This window comes from Pelobates fuscus, chromosome 4 (assembly GCF_036172605.1).
Source record: "Pelobates fuscus isolate aPelFus1 chromosome 4, aPelFus1.pri, whole genome shotgun sequence".
NCBI classification, from domain to species: domain Eukaryota; kingdom Metazoa; phylum Chordata; class Amphibia; order Anura; family Pelobatidae; genus Pelobates; species Pelobates fuscus.
In genome coordinates this window covers 13,600,836-13,619,170 of record NC_086320.1, presented here as the reverse complement: position 1 = coordinate 13,619,170, position 18,335 = coordinate 13,600,836, and the positions used below count along the sequence as shown (strand labels likewise).

Sequence of the window (18,335 nt, the reverse complement as noted above, 5' to 3'; positions counted from 1 at the left end):
TGCCATGAGTATTATCCCGCAAGGCAGATCTTTCATCTCCAGGTTGCTCTCGCTACTCCACGGCCTCCCTGACGATGACACTAAGGTCAATTTAGACCGTTCAGCAAGGGCTGACCTAGCGATGTGGGAACTGTTCTTATCGTCGTGGAACGGCAGGTCGTTATTCATTCCTCCCATCTCCGACGATTCTCCAGTTATTTGGACAGACGCTGCTGCTTCAGTTGGGTATGCAGCAATATTTGGGGACGAATGGGTATATGATAGTTGGCCAACTGAGACTAGTTCACTAGATAACTTCGACAAAACCTCAGCGTTGTTCGAAATCTTTCCCATAGTGGCAGCAGCACACATTTGGGGCGAGGTCTGGAGGGGTAAAGCGGTTAGGTGTTATTCGGATAACTTAGCAGCCTGCAATATAATTAACAAAGGCCGATCTCAGTCCCTGTCTATAATGAACTTGGTGAGAAAGCTCACTTGGTTGGCAGCAAAATTGCAGTTTTTCATTTGTTGTATGCATGTTCCAGGTATGTTCAACAACGCAGCTGACGCTTTGTCACGTTTCAATTTGCAGGAATTTTTCCGACTTCACCCTTCAGCGAACAGACAACCCAAAACTCCCCCACAGTTCAGAGATCTAGTCATGCTTTAAATCAATTATTGGCCCACAGTAGAATTCTAGCTCAGGCCGGGTTATCCGCTAACACAAAAAAGGGTGTTCGATATGTTTAATAACTTTGTACGCAACTTTAACATAATAAATCGATTTTCTATTGAAACTATGGTGGCATTTTCAACTTTTTGCCACATCTCATTGAAACTCGCATACAATACCATCAAACTATACTTAACAGGCATACAACACTTTATGCTTACTCTCTATCCAGACAAGACCCCTTTCTTGTCCACATACCCAATTAAAAACATTCTTAAGGGTATCCAGAGACTGGATAACCATAAAACCCTTGTAAGACTCCCAATAGATAGTAACATCTTCGAAAGAATCTCTAAGCTGTTAGATAAAAATCCTTTTGAAAATTCTACTAATCTGATAATTAAATCCGCAGCTTACTTGGCCTTCTTCGGGTTCCTACGGCCCAAGGAGTTTTCAGTAGAAAAGATAACTGACACAGACACTTGCCTTAAACAGAGAAACTTGAACAAAATAAATGATCATTATATATTAGCAATTCCCCGTACAAAAACGAATCAAACAGGCCCCCCTGTGGAGGTTAAGTATTTCCCCACGGGTTCTAAGTTTTGCCCAGTTCAGGTGCTGGATAAATTGTTAAGTCAGCAGACTAGGAATCCAGAACTGCCGCTTTTGTCTCTACGAGGAAAACCACTCACTACAAAACACTTTATGCTATACATACGTTCATTACTACTTAGACTTGGCCTCAATCCTAATTCCTTCTCAGGACATTCTTTTCGGATCGGAGCAGCCACCACGGCTTCAAGTAGCCATGTCCCGTCACATATAATTAAAAGAATGGGACGCTGGAAATCCGCTGTGTATAACCGGTACATTCCAAACCCAGAGGAAGAGATCAGACTCGCTTTCCACAGAATGACTAAATAATGTTATCATTGTGATGTTAATAAAGACATAATCGTTACATACTTTTTGGCCTCTTTTTTGCAGGCCTAGCCTCTCGTCGGTTTCGGCACACCTCAACCGACTATTATTTGTTAAAACTAAACCTATTGGGAACGTATGCCCCTTTTCATAATCCCGTACACAAATAGAAGGCATATGCCTGAAATTGTGGGAGGGATTTAAAGCCCTATATAAGCCTAACAAACCCCCACTTACCTGTCTTCGTCAATCCGGAAGTTCCCCTCCCACCACACCCTCTTATCAGCTCACTACAACCAGGCGGGCCCTCTTTTTTGCAGGCCTAGCCTCTCATCGGTTTCGGCACACCTCAACCGACTATTATTTGTTAAAACTAAACCTATTGGGAACGTACGCCTCTTTTCATAATCCCGTACACAAATATATTTTATTTCAGCCACGTCTAATACCCTGTGTGCGTCTCCTAAAATAACAGCAACCAATTATAACTAGTTTGTTCTGTCTATCTGTCGTTGGAATATTATATACAGATATGGTGTCTGGCAATCTATAGACAATAGAAATTTAAAGCACAATATATTGTAAAATAACAATGTTGTAGATGCGTGGCGTTAAAGTAATAAATTGGTTCTGTCACTTTATAGGTTTTGCTTTTAAACTATGTTTCAATAAATATTTGTCCCTCTATCTCTCCTAGTTTTTGTTTTTTTTCCTTCGTATTTAGTTATACAGAAGAAAAAGCGGGCACTATTTTTTCTCGGAGGGAGCGTGATCTTTGGCAATATGTGACATCAGGCGGAACACAATCAAAGTTCCATTTCAGCTGCTAAACTAATTTACCCACAATCCATCAGTCAAACGTGTCCCATAAAATGGCAAAGAAGAGAATTCCTATAGAGAGGAGAATATAATGGAGATGCCCAGATATTCAGATCCAGCACAAGGCAGAAAAAATAATAAAAATAATAAATATAATAAATGTAATAAAAGCAAGTGACAAAGAAGGGAATGCCATCATTGAGATATAAAGTGGGTGAGGATTAAAAACTGAAATAAATAAAAACCATGACAGTGCCACTTTAACCGGCGGCCAGGTAAATAGCGAAAAAAGGGCTGGTTACAGAATAGACATGCTAATCAATCCTATCATTATTAATCCACTAATTAACCCACCAAATCGTCATCCTAGAACTCAGTCACAAATCAATAATGCAAAGACACGTTCAACTTCACTGACGCAATATCTACATAAACAACTAATGGCAGTCAATGAAGTGAGAAATCTTCCCCTGAGTCCCCCGTGCCTTTTTACCTGTCCCAATGCAGAGTGTGGTGAGCACCACGATGATCTTAATGGTATCCATGATCGCTTCGAAGGAACAAGTGGTACCATGCAGTCAGGCTGCTCCGTATTTAAGGGATTCTGTGTTTGGGAAGTCTGGTTTCTATGAAGACGGCTGATTAGTGTTATTAGAAGGAACATATTGAATTTCAACACGTTCTCTATTCTAAACACACATTGCTGAAAAGATTGACAAGCTCTGCTATTGGCACCGAGGCGTGGCTGCTAGGCAGCTATAATTGTTGTAGAAGCTGTCCACCGCACTTCAGGTGAAATTCTCAAACCACCTTGTTAACCTATGGCCTGGGCCTTTTTTCTTCAGGGAGAACAAATATTTTCTCCTGTCACAGTCACGTTGTGTGCACTTGATACATCACAGGCTTCCAGTAACAAAAACACCAGCAATAAACAAAACGTCAAGTAACAAAAAACACCAGCAATAAACACAAAACGTCCAGTAACAAAAACTACAATAAACAACTCGCCTTTAAACAAAGCCACTCTCCGAGCACCTTGACCACCATAGCTAATGTCCTAGAACATGAAAAATTACTTTCATTATTAGATATTTATTAATCTGCTAATAGGGAAATAAAAAGGAAATGTGCTTATAAAATAAAAATAAAAATAAAAAACATTCAATAGAGAAAATAGAAAAAATCAAAAACATTATTGTCAGGCAGTGGAGAAAGCGATTTGACATCCACCATGGTAGGCGCTAGTCTGCTAGGGGCACCACAAATCTATATTTCTATATACATTTTTAGATACATTTTATAGACATTTTTAAGGAACTAATCCCTTACTCTGAGATGTATTAACCTGTAATGAAATCACAGTCCTGGGTGGGGTGTCAGGAAAGATTTTAAGAAAATATTAACAAACCATATTATACGGTAATAAAATAATACAAAACAAAAGAAAAACACAAATGGCAACACAATCACCTAGAAAAAGCCAGTGCAAAGAGTTTTCACCATCACAACCTAAAAATAAATAATGGAGGAGTGGATTGGGGCTTTCACTGCACCTAATGAAAGGATGGGTTACCATTTAATTGCATGTTAAATCCTATGAAATGTCATTAAGGCCAGTACAGAGTGTGCGCTGCAATTCAATTATTATTATTGGCATTTATAGCGCCAACTCATTCCGCAGCGCATCACAGTATTATAAAGGGGGGATTTTAGCAATAAATGAGGCAATTGCAAAATGTCACAGGAACAGGAACTATAATTTGACACGCCTCTACAGCAATGACAATCCATCTACATTAGGGGCGAACCATAGGTAGATCCCCAGAACTGACGCACACTTTCAAATCTTCCCCGGGCCTAAAGTCCTTTAAGACTGTGGTTCCCAACCCAGTCCTCAAGTACCCATTAACAGTCCAGGATTTAGGGATTACCCTGTTGTGTCTGAGGTGTTTTAGAAAGAAGAAAAACACTTGCGAAACAACTGGGTAATCCCTAAATTGTGTACTGGTAGGGGGTACTTGAGGACTGGGTTGGGAACCCCTTGTTTAAGAGATCCCTTTCTCCATTTCTCAAAACAGAATGCACCTGTCATGGTTGATTATGTATTTCCTACCTGTTCTAAGTTACATTTTGTATATATTGTGTATTAATATTGCTTTTGTATTTTACTTGAAACTAGAGAAATCTCAATGTATCTTTCCTGGTAAAATATTTTATAAATGAATAAATAAATAATGTTTTAAAACTACAGCTTTCATGAGGCGTTGTCATTCTAAAGACATGCTAAAACCTTGCAAAGCATCAAAGGAGTTGTAGTTTTACAACATATGGAGATCTACCTTTTGGGCACCCCTTATCGACATCATACAGGACCTCTGCCTCATAAACCATAACTAACCCATTGTCTCATGGGCCATACCTAACACTCTGCCTCATAGGCCACAACTGACCTTCTGCCTTTATGGACCACAACTGGCCCTCTGCCTCGTGGCCATAACTGACGCTCTGCCTCATGGGCCATAACTGACGCTCTGCCTCGTGGGCCATAACTAACCCATTGTCTCATGGGCCATAACTAACACTCTGCCTCATAGGCCACAACTGACCTTCTGCCTTTATGGACCACAACTGGCCCTCTGCCTCGTGGCCATAACTGACGCTCTGCCTCATAGGCCACAACTGACCTTCTGCCTTTATGGGCCACAACTGGCCTTCTGCCTCGTGGCCATAACTGGCCCTCTGCCTCGTGGCCATAACTGACGCTCTGCCTCATGGGCCATAACTGACGCTCTGCCTCGTGGGCCATAACTGACGCTCTGCCTCGTGGGCCATAACTGGATATCGCTGGCGTAGCTGTCTGTCAGTAAGGCTGCCTTGTCATTGTGGTGGCATCAGCCACAGATGGTACAGTTAGAGCACAATGCCAGCAGAATTTAAAGTGTAGAAAACATGCCATTTATAGTGGAATTTGCTTCATTGTAATGCCTGCAGCCAGTGTGTTTGGATTGTGCAATTGCAATGGTGGCAGTTCCGCAGCTACAGATCGGGAATGTGGGGCCCAGGACCGCTGGGCACATGACAACCATCATGATGGCGATCCAGGCTGTCACTAGGACTTCCTGGGTTCGGTCCTGCAAAGATTGACTCAAAGTATCTCTATCAAAAGATGCTGATTGGTGCAGCATGGTGATATGTTGAGCATGCACACAGCCCGCCCAATACTTCCTTAGGGGGAAGCATTGAATTGGTTGAAATTGTCAGTATTGATAATCTCAGCCGAGCAGGTGAAGCAGCAGAACCGAGCGCACCAGGAGAAATAAGGTAAGTTTAACTCTTTCTGTAACGCTCCCAGGGAACCCATAACTTGTATTTCTAATGCTATAGTTTTCCTTTAGATCACATTGTTTCCAGATTTATTGATAAATTCACATACAAAGTGATGTTTTATGTTACAATTTGTTTAATGAAGTTTCACATGTTTGGTTACAGTTTACGAACCATTTAACATTCACAGAGAATTCTTCAGCAGGGCTAAGATTAGTCCGGCGGTCAAAGCCAGGATGGTGACTCCAGATTTAATGCTGGTGGCGCCGCTTGTGTTGCACAGGTCAGTGTTGCAGCAAGAAACAGAACCGGAGACCAAGGAGGAGGACCCAGCACTCACAGCCGTACAGGCCGCCGCACACGTCTTAGTGATTGAAGCAAATGATACGCCACCTGCAGTACAGAGAGAAAGACATTTTATTGGCAATTACTTACTACAAGACTGACAAAGGAACGTGCTGTGATGAGGGAACGTGCTGTCATGAGGGAACGTGCTGTAATAAGGGAACGTGCTGTAATAAGGGAACGTGCTGTAATAAGGGAATGTGCTGTGATGAGGGAACGTGCTGTAATAAGGGAACGTGCTGTGATGAGGGAGCGTGCTGTGATAAGGGAACGTGCTGTAATGAGGGAACGTGCTGTAATGAGTGAACGTGCTGTAATGAGGGAACGTGCTGTAATGAGGGAACGTGCTGTGATGAGGGAACGTGCTGTCATGAGGGAACGTGCTGTGATGAGGGAACGTGCTGTAATAAGGGAACGTGCTGTAATGAGGGAACGTGCTGTAATAAGGGAATGTGCTGTGATGAGGGAACGTGCTGTGATAAGGGAACGTGCTGTGATGAGGGAACATGCTGTAATAAGGGAACGTGCTGTGATAAGGGAGCGTGCTGTGATAAGGGAACGTGCTGTAATAAGGGAACGTGCTGTAATAAGGGAACGTGCTGTAATAAGGGAACGTGCTGTGATGAGGGAGCGTGCTGTGTTAAGGGAACGTGCTGTAATAAGGGAACGTGCTGTGATGAGGGAACGTGCTGTAATAAGGGAACGTGCTGTGATAAGGGAACGTGCTGTAATAAGGGAACATGCTGTGATGAGGGAACATGCTGTAATAAGGGAACGTGCTGTGATAAGGGAACGTGCTGTGATGAGGGAGCGTGCTGTGATAAGGGAACGTGCTGTGATGAGGGAACGTGCTGTGATAAGGGAACGTGCTGTAATGAGGGAACATGCTGTGATGAGGGAACGTGCTGTAATAAGGGAACGTGCTGTAATAAGGGAATGTGCTCTGATGAGGGAACGTGCTGCGATGGGGAAACGTTCTGTAATAAGGGAACATGCTGTGATGAGGGAACGTGAAGGGATGTGGGAACGTGCTGTAATAAGGGAACGTGCTGTGATGAGGGAATGTGCTGTGATGAGGGAACGTGCTGTGATGGGGGAACGTGCTGTGATGAGGGAACGTGAAGGGATGAGGGAACGTGCTGTGATGAGGGAACGTGCTGTGATGAGGGAACGTGCTGTAATAAGGGAACGTGCTGTTATGGGGGAACGTGCTGTGATGAGGGAACGTGCTGTAATAAGGGAACGTGCTGTGATGAGGGAACGTGCTGTAATAAGGGAACATGCTGTAATAAGGGAACGTGCTGTGATGAGGGAACCTGCCGTGATAAGGGAACGTGCTGTAATAAGAGAACGTGCTGTGATGGGGGAACGTGCTGTAATAAGGGAACATGCTTTCATAAGGGAACGTGCTGTGATAAGGGAACGTGCCGTGATGAGGGAACGTGCCGTGATGAGGGAACGTGCTGTGATAAGGGAACGTGCCGTGATGAGGGAACGTGCTGCGATGAGGGAACGTGCTTTGATGAGGGAACCTGCCGTGATAAGGGAACGTGCCGTGATGAGGGAACGTGCTGTGACTTTTTCAATGTTACTGTATACATACAGGGCTCTCAGACTCCAACTACCATTCTGATGGTTTTTTTAACAGATAAAACAGGCCATATAAACCTTACTCTAATTATCTGTAATTAGCGAATTGGCAGCCCCTGTATCTAAACCGCCTGCAGGGTCATTCCTTATAATCAGCCTAAATAAAAACATCATTGTCTGTGCATTGACCACCTGTATGAATTATCTCAACCTAGTTACAAAACGGCAGGATTTGAAATGGAGTGCAAGCTCTGTTGGTAAATTTAAAGTGCAATGTTCAACAAACACATTTTTAGGATAAGCTCTGCAAGTCCCCACCTCTTCTGACAGAGGCCTTCATAGATTTCCATGAAGGAGACAGTGGTTGAACAGCACGTATACTTGGTCCCGATTATAGCTCCATTAATGATCGAAATAAATCATGAGTGAACCGACATTTAAACTGCTATCATTTCCTCCAGCGGTATTATAACGTGTATTTCCCACAATACTCTCCTCTACCCTTTATTTTATTAAAGTTTATTTTTTTTTTTTACTTATTTAATATTTTATTCTTTTTCTTGTTATATAGAACATATACATCATTATATGCATTACCGTTTTCTCAAATTGCAATGATAACAAAAAATTCAAGTGTATACATATCAAACATACAAAACAATGACTATACATTAACAAAAATACACAAAGGGTCCAGACTGGGGGCTTTCTTGAGTCAGATTAGATTTTAGTTAAGCAGTTTTACATTCCTATTATAATAACTAGCTATCTCTGTAACATATGTAAGCAGGGTTTAACTATAAACTAATTTTCCTGTATAATACCTAGCCAGTTTTTCAAAGTACTTGGTTCTTTAACTATCCCTATCTCCATTTTCAGCTGATAAATTAGTTGTGATTTTACTTCCTCCCATATTGGGATTTCTCTGGCTTTCCATTTCCTAGCAATTGATATTTTGACTGCTAATAGTGTATGGATTATCAGGACAGCATATTGGTCCAAATTCTGAGACATGTGTAGTTGTAACAGAAATAACTGTGGTTTCTTGTCAACCTTAATTCCTGTCCATGATTCAATATTTATAGTTACCATATCCCAAAATCTTTTTATCTCACCACATTCCCACCATATATGTAGCATTCCTGCCTTATGATCCCCGCAGCGCCAGCATTTATCCGATGCATCCGGGTACATTTTAGCAAGTTTATCTGGCGTTAAATACCATCTGTTCATGATTTTATATTGGAGTTCCACTAAGTTCAGACAGTGTACATTTTTTATGGTCAAATTCAGTGCTATCATCCAGTCATCATAACTTATGTTATTATCTATTTCCTTCTCCCATTTTGATATCACTAAGCCAATGATTTCTTCTGGGTCAGTTTCTATTAAATTAAGACACTTTGAGACTAACTTTTTAATAATAGTATGGTCTTTTAATAATTGTTCAAGTATTAAATGTTTCGCTGAATAATTTTTTATTAAGTGCTCATTAAGATACCCCTTTATTCTTATATAGGTAAATATCTCTTTGGCTTGTAGCTTATATTCGTCTGTTAAAGTATTAAAGTCTTTTATCTTACCATTCTCTATTATATTATTGATTTTATTGACCCCTGCGTTGATCCAGCTCTGAATGTTTAAATCCCTTATATTTTTTTGCAACTGTCTAAACTCAATGCTAGGAAGCAGTTTACCTTGTAGGTCTAGGTCTTTTCTTAATTTGTACCATATGGGGATTAAATTATTTAGGATTAAGCCCTTATCATATTTACCTTGTCTAAGGTTTTTTTTATGGTCTGTCTTCCAGAAGAGAGAGTATATATCCTCCTTTATTTCGTCGTTTAGTAGACTCTGTTCCATTTTAAACCAAATTTGTTCTTTTGCTACATCGGATTGGGTTATTATTACATGTGCTATGTTACAAGCTCTCCAAGTATGATTTAATTGTGGGATTCCCAGTCCACCCGATTTTATCTTTAATTTTGAATGGTTTCTACTCAATCTAGGACGTTTTTGACCCCAAATAAATTTGTTAATAATTGATTGTGCTAGGGATAACCAACTTTCTGAACAATAGAGGGGTAGCATGCGGAAGAGATACACCCACTTTGGGTATATATAGAATTTTATAATATTTATTCTCCCCCACCATGATACTTCAATTCCCTTCCAATTATTCAGGGTTTTTGCTGTATTTTTCATTAGCCTTAAAAAATTTTGTTCCATAATACTATTCGGTTCATTAGTAATTTCTATGCCCAAAACTTCCATGGTTTTTTTTTCACAATTAAAACCGAATTTGTCAAATAACTTTTGTTTAATATTCGACGTAAGATTGAATGAAAGTGCTGTAGACTTGTTTAAGTTTAATTTATATCCTGAATAGAGTGAATATTCCTCTATGGAATCCATGACCTTTTCCATGGATTTCACGGGATTTCTCAGAGTGAGTACCACATCATCTGCATACATTGTAAGCTTTAATGATTCCTTCTCTAATTCTATTCCTTTTATAGAATCATCCGCTCTGATTCTGTGTGCTAGTGGTTCGAGACTAATCAGGTATAATATTGGGGACAGGGGACAACCCTGTCTAGTTCCATTTGTTAGCTTAAACCATTCGGAGGAAAATCCGCTTCCCACTACCCTAGCCGTTGGAGTAGTATATAGAGCCATGATAGCCCTAGTGATATTACCTTGAAATCCGAAGCTGGATAGGGCTTTCTCCAGAAATTCCCACCTTACCCTGTCAAAGGCCTTTTCGGCATCTAATGACAGGGCAAGGAGGGGGATCTTGTGTCTGGTTGCCATATCTGCCGCGTCTATCAATCTCCTAATATTAGAAGTTGGGGCTCTGCTGGATATGAACCCCACCTGATCTTGATGAATAATACTAGTTATTACGTTAGATAACCTGTCTGCTAAAACAGAGGAGTAGATTTTAATATCGCTGTTAAGTAATGAAATAGGTCTATAATTTATTACTAATTCCAAGTTTTTCCCAGGCTTTGGGATTGGAACTATATGGGCTTTTAACAATTCACTGGGAATATTTCCGTATGACATAAAGTCATTAAATAGTTTGGTAAGAGGTTCTATTATATTATCCCTAAAAGTTCTATAAAAGCAGTTACTAAACCCATCCGGTCCTGGTGCTTTTTTTGATTTTAATTTTTTAATTGCAGATTCAACTTCATTTTGTGAGACAGGTTTATTTAATACTTCCAATTGAGCCTCTGTTATATGCGGGAGTTTGAGTTCTGTAAAGAATTTAGAAATGTCATCAGTGCTATTTCCCCCGGGTAGATTATATAGCTCTGCATAATATTTTTGAAATGCTTCACCGATCTTTTCTGGCGACAGGACTACTTCTTCACCGTTTATTTTTATTTTAGAAATAATTTTTTTAATTTTTTCTTTTTTTAATCTATTTGTTAGTAGTTTATCCGCTTTATTCCCTTTATAATACCAGTTTCTTCTTAAACGTTCTAACGCAAGGTTAGATTTGTTTATCAATATGTTATTAATATTTTCCTTTATTTTTTTTAATTCTTTACTTATTTCAAACGATATTTTTTTTTTATTCTGTTTTTCCAATCTATCATGATCCATATAAAGTTGTGCCAAGTTTTGTGAATTTCTTTTTTTTTCCTCTGTGCCCATTTTTATAAAGCTTCCCCTGATTGTACATTTAAACGCACACCAGAGCGTAGATAAGGAGATCTCAGAATTATTATTTTCTCTGAAATATTCTTCTATAGCCTTTTGTATTATGTCCACATTTTGTTTTTTTTTTAACAAATTTTCATTCAATCTCCAGTTAGATCTAGTTTTGGGAAATTCTTCTTTAATTTCCAGAATTAGAGCATTGTGATCTGACCATGGGATATTAGTGATCAAAATTTTCTTGACCCTTCTAACGATATTTATTTCTGTCAATATATAATCTATTCTTGAATATACCTGATGCGGGAAGGAAAAACAAGTATAGTCCCTTTCCATAGGATGCCAAATGCGCCAAGTATCCATAAGACCTGCCTTTTTAATTACCTCATTAAATTTTTGGGAGGACTGTTCTAACTGTCTTTTGTTCTCATTTGTTTTTAATTTATTTCTGTCCATATCAGGGTCTAGTATACAGTTGAAGTCTCCCATATATATTATTTTCCCTTGTTTAATTTTTTCAACTTTGTTCACCAGTTTATTTAAAAACCTTATGGGAGCCTTATTGGGAGCATATAGATTTACAATTGTATATCTCTGATTGTTTATCTCTCCGATTATTATGAGAGTCCTTCCTTCATCATCTGTAACTTGATGAATTAACTTAAAGTCTATCTTTGCAGAAATTATAATTGCTACTCCTCTTTTCTTGTTCTTGGGCATAGAGGATCTGAAAATATGTGGGAACTCTTTTGAGCTAAATCTATCTTTGTCATTTTTTAGCCAGTGTGACTCTTGTATTCCACATATATGTATTGACTCTTTCCTAATAAAGTCGGTGAGGATTACTCTTTTCTGCGGTGTATTTAACCCCCTTACATTGAGAGATGCTATTCTAAACATACCTTAACTCTATCTGACCCCTTTCCCCTCAGTCTGGACAACCGAAAAACATAACATACAGGACATTGCACCCCTACACTTAACATTAAAATAAATGGTTCCTTTCCCATAGGAGCCATAGATCTCCCTGCGTTCCTTCCCCCTGTATATCAGGAGGGAAGAAATTTACAATTTAACCACCTTATATGGTTTGGTGATGGGATATACCAACAATTATATCAAACATGTAAGAAAGCAATCCGCAAGTTACCCAGAATTCAAGCGGAGATAGTATAAAAAAAAAAAAAAAAAAAAAAAAAAATTTTTGCTTTACATTCTTTACCAAAATTCCTTCTCTCTTCTCTATCTTTTCCCCTGTATTATTTATCTTTAGTGCTCATATCCTATATTGTTTACTTAAAGTGTAATACTCTCTTTCCATTTATTATTTATTTATTTTCTCTTTCCTTCTCGCTACTGGTTATACTAATAATATCTATTTTTCAATGCTTAAGTGCTCCCCACTACTATCATTTATTTGTGTGATATTCAAAAGTATCTTAGTTTTTCTTTCTTTCTTTCCCTCTTTGTCTTACTGCCCCACTTCCTCTCTATTTCCTTTCTTTTTATATATTCTTTAATATTTGTGTGAATTATTTAACCATGTGATTTTCTGTTTCTCTAATTGTGTTTTATCTCAGTTCAGTTCACCTCATGTTAATTTCTATAAAGGAAATTATATTAGCTACCCTACTATCCTAATTTTATTTTTCTTTGTTTTAAAACACGTCTTTGTGTAAAGTGCTTATCAATGTTACCTATCATTCTCTCTCTTCATGAGAAGGCAACCGAGGGGGAAAAGGCAAAAAAAAAAAAAAAAAATATATAAATAAAATAAAGGCTACTTAGAGTTACCTCTTCCCGACCCCTATTCGTGGGGAGGGGGAGGGGGAAGTCTAATGTAAACCCGTACATTTATTATTTAAAAGTTTCCTGAATCCATTTTTGGAGACTCTGAACTTCTCTATACATTTCCACTTTTTCTCCATACGTGAATCTTAATCCAACTGGGAACAACCAAATATACTTGATTCCCATTTCTCTCAATTTGACAGTACAAGATGTAAAATTTTTCCTAGCCATTCTGGTACTTCTAGATAGGTCGTTGAATATTTTGATAGATTCATATTTAGAGTCTTGTAGGGACTTGGATCTCATTGCCCTCATAATTTCTTGTTTAAGTCTATATGAATTTAAAGCTGCAATGACGTCTCTTGGCTGCTGGGCTGGAATGTTACTTGGGTTTGGGATTCTATGTATTCTTTCCGTACAGAATTGGCTAAAGTTCTGCTGGACCCCCAAAAATTTACAAAACTCTTTTAGGAATTCGTCCAGTCCTCCTGAAGTCACTTCTTCTTGGATTCCTCTTATTCTGATATTGTTTCTCCTTGCTCTATCTTCGTTATCCAAGATCTTGGCTTCCATTAACGCCATTTTTTTTCCATCTGTATGATTCTGTCTTCATTTAAACCTTGTTGTAGTTTTATATGGTCCATTTTATCTTCCATTAGATTTATTCTGCCCATTATTTTAGCTATCTCTGTTTTAAAATCCCCCATCATTAGATGTATTTCTTTCTTTATATTTTCTAGTTGTACTTGTAAGCATTCGTTCAAGAGATCTTTTCCAATCAGGCCAGCATCTTTACTCAAAGAGTCCGACATCTCCTGCTCAGGGTTTGTTTGCATTATAGCTTGCATTATGGGTTGGGCTGCTCCATTTATACTGTTTCTTCTTTCTGCCTTCTCTTTATCTTGAGGTGAAAAATAATTTGAGAGTCTTTTTTCATTTCTTTGGTCGATTCTTTTTTCTCTTTTATTTCCCAGCTTAAGTTCACTTTTTTTGTTTGCCATTATAGCACTTACTTGTATGGGGTTAATAAGAGCAGGATAATATGTATCAAAAAGTATATACAAAAAAAAAAAAAAAAGAAAACAGAAAAAAAAAAAAAATTTTTTTTTTTTTTTTTTTTTTCTTTTATTTGATTATTCCGTCTTTCTTTCGCTTGATTGTGTCCGGTATCTTGATTTCAGGAACTAGGGTCTCACGGCGTTCCACGGCTTTCAATTGTCAATTGTCAATTGTTCTCTGGCGTTCTCTGGCGTTTTATTGCGTTTTTTTCTTAGGCTCCAGTTGTCTTAACTTTCGTTCTTAACAACTTTACATTCATCAGGTGAGCTTTTAGAGATTTTAGAGCGTTTATAGAGGGAAATATATAATTTTATCCAATTTTATCCAATTATCCCTCAGCTCTCCAGATAGCTACAGGCGATTTACAAAATAGTGATTTTTCCTCTCGAGTGTCTATTTTAAACAAGTATATGAAACTTAACGTTCCGTATATTCTGTGTTATTCCATTTTTTTTTTTTTTTCCCGTCTTAACTATTTTTTGGGTGACGGTTAAGTTAAACTCGCTTTTCCATCCGAGAGGCTCTCTCAACAAAAATCATTTGGAACCTCCTTTACCCACTCCTGTTAACGGAGTTTTCAATAATAAAAATAGGTTAAACACCTATCTTCAGTGGGAACTAGTCTCGCAACTGAGATTAATTTGGAGCCTTTTTCCACGCTCCTATTTGTGGACTTTCCTTAGATCTATATATCAGTATATATCAGTATATTTCAACATTATATATCATCCTATTGGTGGAGTTTTCAGTAAGGTGGAGTTTATCAAGTCTATGTTCAAATGTACCTATGAAATGGTTTTCTGTTGATTATGCAGACATTATTCAGCTTATTAATATGCCTTTTGTATACTTGCAGTTATATTGTCTTCTGCTTATTATTTATGTCGTCTTTTTTTGGCTTGCTGCCGTACTGGATGTTCCGATCTGCTCGTCTGTCCGTCCACCACGTGTGTCTGCTCGCTCGCTCCCCTTCACTGCGTTAACACCAGCCTCAGGCTTCCCTGTCCTGTATCACCATGCCACCGAGATCTCTCCTGCGCTATCTGGACACTGCCACCGCATGTACGCTCGTCCGTCGCCAGCTACCTCCAACTACCGCCAACCGCCGCCATAGACCCTCAGCCTCAGGTACCTCGCAGCTTCCTTATCTTTTTCGCGGCTTTTCCCCTCACCTCCCGCGGTACGTGACCGGCGTGCGTCGTCACGTCATCGCCCCTCCCTCATCGGCAAGTTCCTCCTTCCTTGAGCACATCCCACCTTTTATTAAAGTTTATTTATGCATGTTTTCTAAATCATTCGTTATCTAGTTACTGTATCATGTTGAAGAAGGCTTTCTGTAAAGATAGGTGTTTAGGATCTTACCAACTCCAGCTGAGGCCGACGTTGTCATGCAGTACGTCTGACCAGTGGTGCAGTTAGTGGTTGTGGTAATACAGTTGGCATTTGAGGTCTGGCCCGTACACGTATAGCATTGTAAAGACATAGCTGTGAACAGAGGAGAAGTGATGTCATTAAATGTTTAAAGTAAATTGTGTCACTCTGGTGAAAACAAAATAAATCTCTTGCCCGTGTGACTTTACCGTTTACAGTGTCGGACACTGAATCTGAATGACAAACTCAACCAAAGAAAAACCCAGTGAAAACATTGATGGCAGCAGTCAAAACAGCCAAAGCAGGAGCACGGATAGCATGTTATGTGATCCGATAAACCGCCAAACTCAAGTGAGCTATTTATTTGTATTTGTATTTTATTTTATACCTGTTTCTCCTGCTGGACATTTATATGAGGATTACCATATTCTACAGCGATGGGACAAACAGATTTGTACTGATGGGCCTTTTTATACCTTTTACACTGTAAGTGCAACCATTAAAAGCTGATTTATACTTTACTACAGTGCTATACTATGCCAATTTTTTTATCTTTTTCATGTAATATTCATCACTCCAATCGTGAAGAAGTCGTGAGAAACCACTTATTTGATGAGCCTGAAAATCACTTCAATTTTGTGCAACATATTAACAAGGGGCAATTTGTGTTTTTACGTTAATCCCCTATGAGCGTATTTTCTTTTATTTTATAGGTTTGGGTATATCCTGTTTTGTCTAAAGTTGTATTGAGGATTGAGCAGAATCCTTTTGCTATACCTATACCTGTCTAAAAAGGAAGTAATTATCCTTTTATTTTATTTTATTTTTACGCACTGCACCTGGGTGGTCTAAAACCTGTATTGTTAGACTACAAGCTCGTTTGAGCAGGGCCTTCAGCTACCTATGGTTCCTGTGTCACTGTGTAATAAATTGGTTCTGTCACTTTATAGGTTTTGCTTTAAAACTACGTTGCAATAAATATTTGTCCCTCTATTTCTCCTAGTTTTTGTTTTTTTCCTTCGTATTTAGTTATACAGAAGAAAAAGTGGGGACTATTTTCTCGGAGGGAGCGAGATCTTTGTCAATATGTGATATTAGACGGTACACAATCAAAGTTCCATTTCAGCTGCTAAACTAATTTATTATTATTATTATTATTATTATTATTATTATTTTCGTAATTTACCCACAACAATCCATCTGTCAAAAATATCCTGTAAAATGGCACAGAAGAGAATTCCCAAAGAGAGCAGAATATAATGGAGATGCCCAGATATTCAGATCCAGCACAAGGAAGAAAAAATAATAAAAATAATAAATATAATAAATATGATAAAAGCAATTGACAAAGAAGGGAATGCCATCATTGAGATATAAAGTGGGTGAGGATTAAAAACGGAAATAAATAAAAACCATGACAGTGCCACTTTAACCGGCGGCCAGGTAAATAGCGAAAAAAGGGCTGGTTACAGAATAGACATGTTAATCAATCCTATCATTATTAACCCCTTAAGGACACATGACATGTGTGACATGTCATGATTCCCTTTTATTCCAGAAGTTTGGTCCTTAAGGGGTTAATCCACTAATTAACCCACCAAATCGTCATCCTAGAACTCAGTCACAAATCAATAATGCAAAGACACGTTCAACTTCACTGACGCAATATCTACATAAACAACTAATGGCAGTCAATGAAGTGAGAAATCTTCCCCTGAGTCCCCCGTGCCTTTTTACCTGTCCCAATGCAGAGTGTGGTGAGCACCACGATGATCTTAATGGTATCCATGATCGCTTCGAAGGAACAAGTGGTACCATGCAGTCAGGCTGCTCCGTATTTAAGGGATTCTGTGTTTGGGAAGTCTGGTTTCTATGAAGACGGCTGATTAGTGTTGTTAGAAGGAACATATTGAATTTCAACACGTTCTCTATTCTAAACACACATTGTCACAGAAGCTGTCCACCAAACTTCAGGTGTAATTTTCAAACCCCATTGTTCACCTATGTCTTGGGCAATTTTTTTCTGGAAGAACAAGTTTTTTTCCTAAGTTATGGGATTGTCACGTTACATGCACTTGGTACATCATGGGCTTCCAGTAACAAAAACTACAATAAACAACTTGCCTTCAAACAAAGCCACGCACCGAGCACCATGACCTCTGCAGCTTATGTTCTAGAATATTCAAGATATCTTTAATTATCATATATTTTTCTACTTGCTAATAGAGAAATAAAAAGCAAAATTTGCTAAAAAATAAAATAAAAAAAATAAGATAAAAACTATTCAGTAGAGAAAATAGAAAAAACAAACCCATCATTATTGTCAGCCAGTGGAGGAAGCTTTATGTGATATCCGCCATGGTAGGAGCTAGTCAGGCCCTGGGGAAATAGCGCAGCTAAGCGGACAAGGGCACACTACACACACTACACCTCAAACACTGCCCCCCCTACACACACTACAGACACTGCCCCACAAACACTGCCCCACAAACACTGCCCCTATACACACACTACAGACACTGCCCCACAAACACTGCCCCCATACACACACTGCACACCCATACACACACTGCCCCCCATACAAACACTGCACACCCATACACACACTGCCCCACAAACACGGCCCCCCATACACACACTACACACACTGCCCCACAAACACTGCACCCCATGCACACACTACACACACTGCCCCCATACACACACTGCACACCCATACACACACTGCCCCCATACACACACTACACACACTGCCCCCCATACACACACTGCACACCCATACACACACTGC

General features: G+C 39.0%; 1 protein-coding gene across 1 annotated transcript; it reads right to left on the bottom strand.

Annotated features, from left to right (window-relative positions):
* Window positions 1–5,895: 5,895 nt before the first annotated feature.
* On the bottom strand, window positions 5,896–17,397 carry LOC134607695 (lymphocyte antigen 6E-like). Its single transcript, XM_063450237.1, has 3 exons — window positions 17,282–17,397; window positions 15,536–15,658; window positions 5,896–6,112 (listed from the first exon to the last, which is right to left on the bottom strand). Exons 1-3 carry the CDS (start codon window positions 17,331–17,333, stop codon window positions 5,904–5,906), a joined length of 384 nt encoding a protein of 127 aa, XP_063306307.1. The 5' UTR covers window positions 17,334–17,397; the 3' UTR covers window positions 5,896–5,903.
* Window positions 17,398–18,335: the final 938 nt, after the last annotated feature.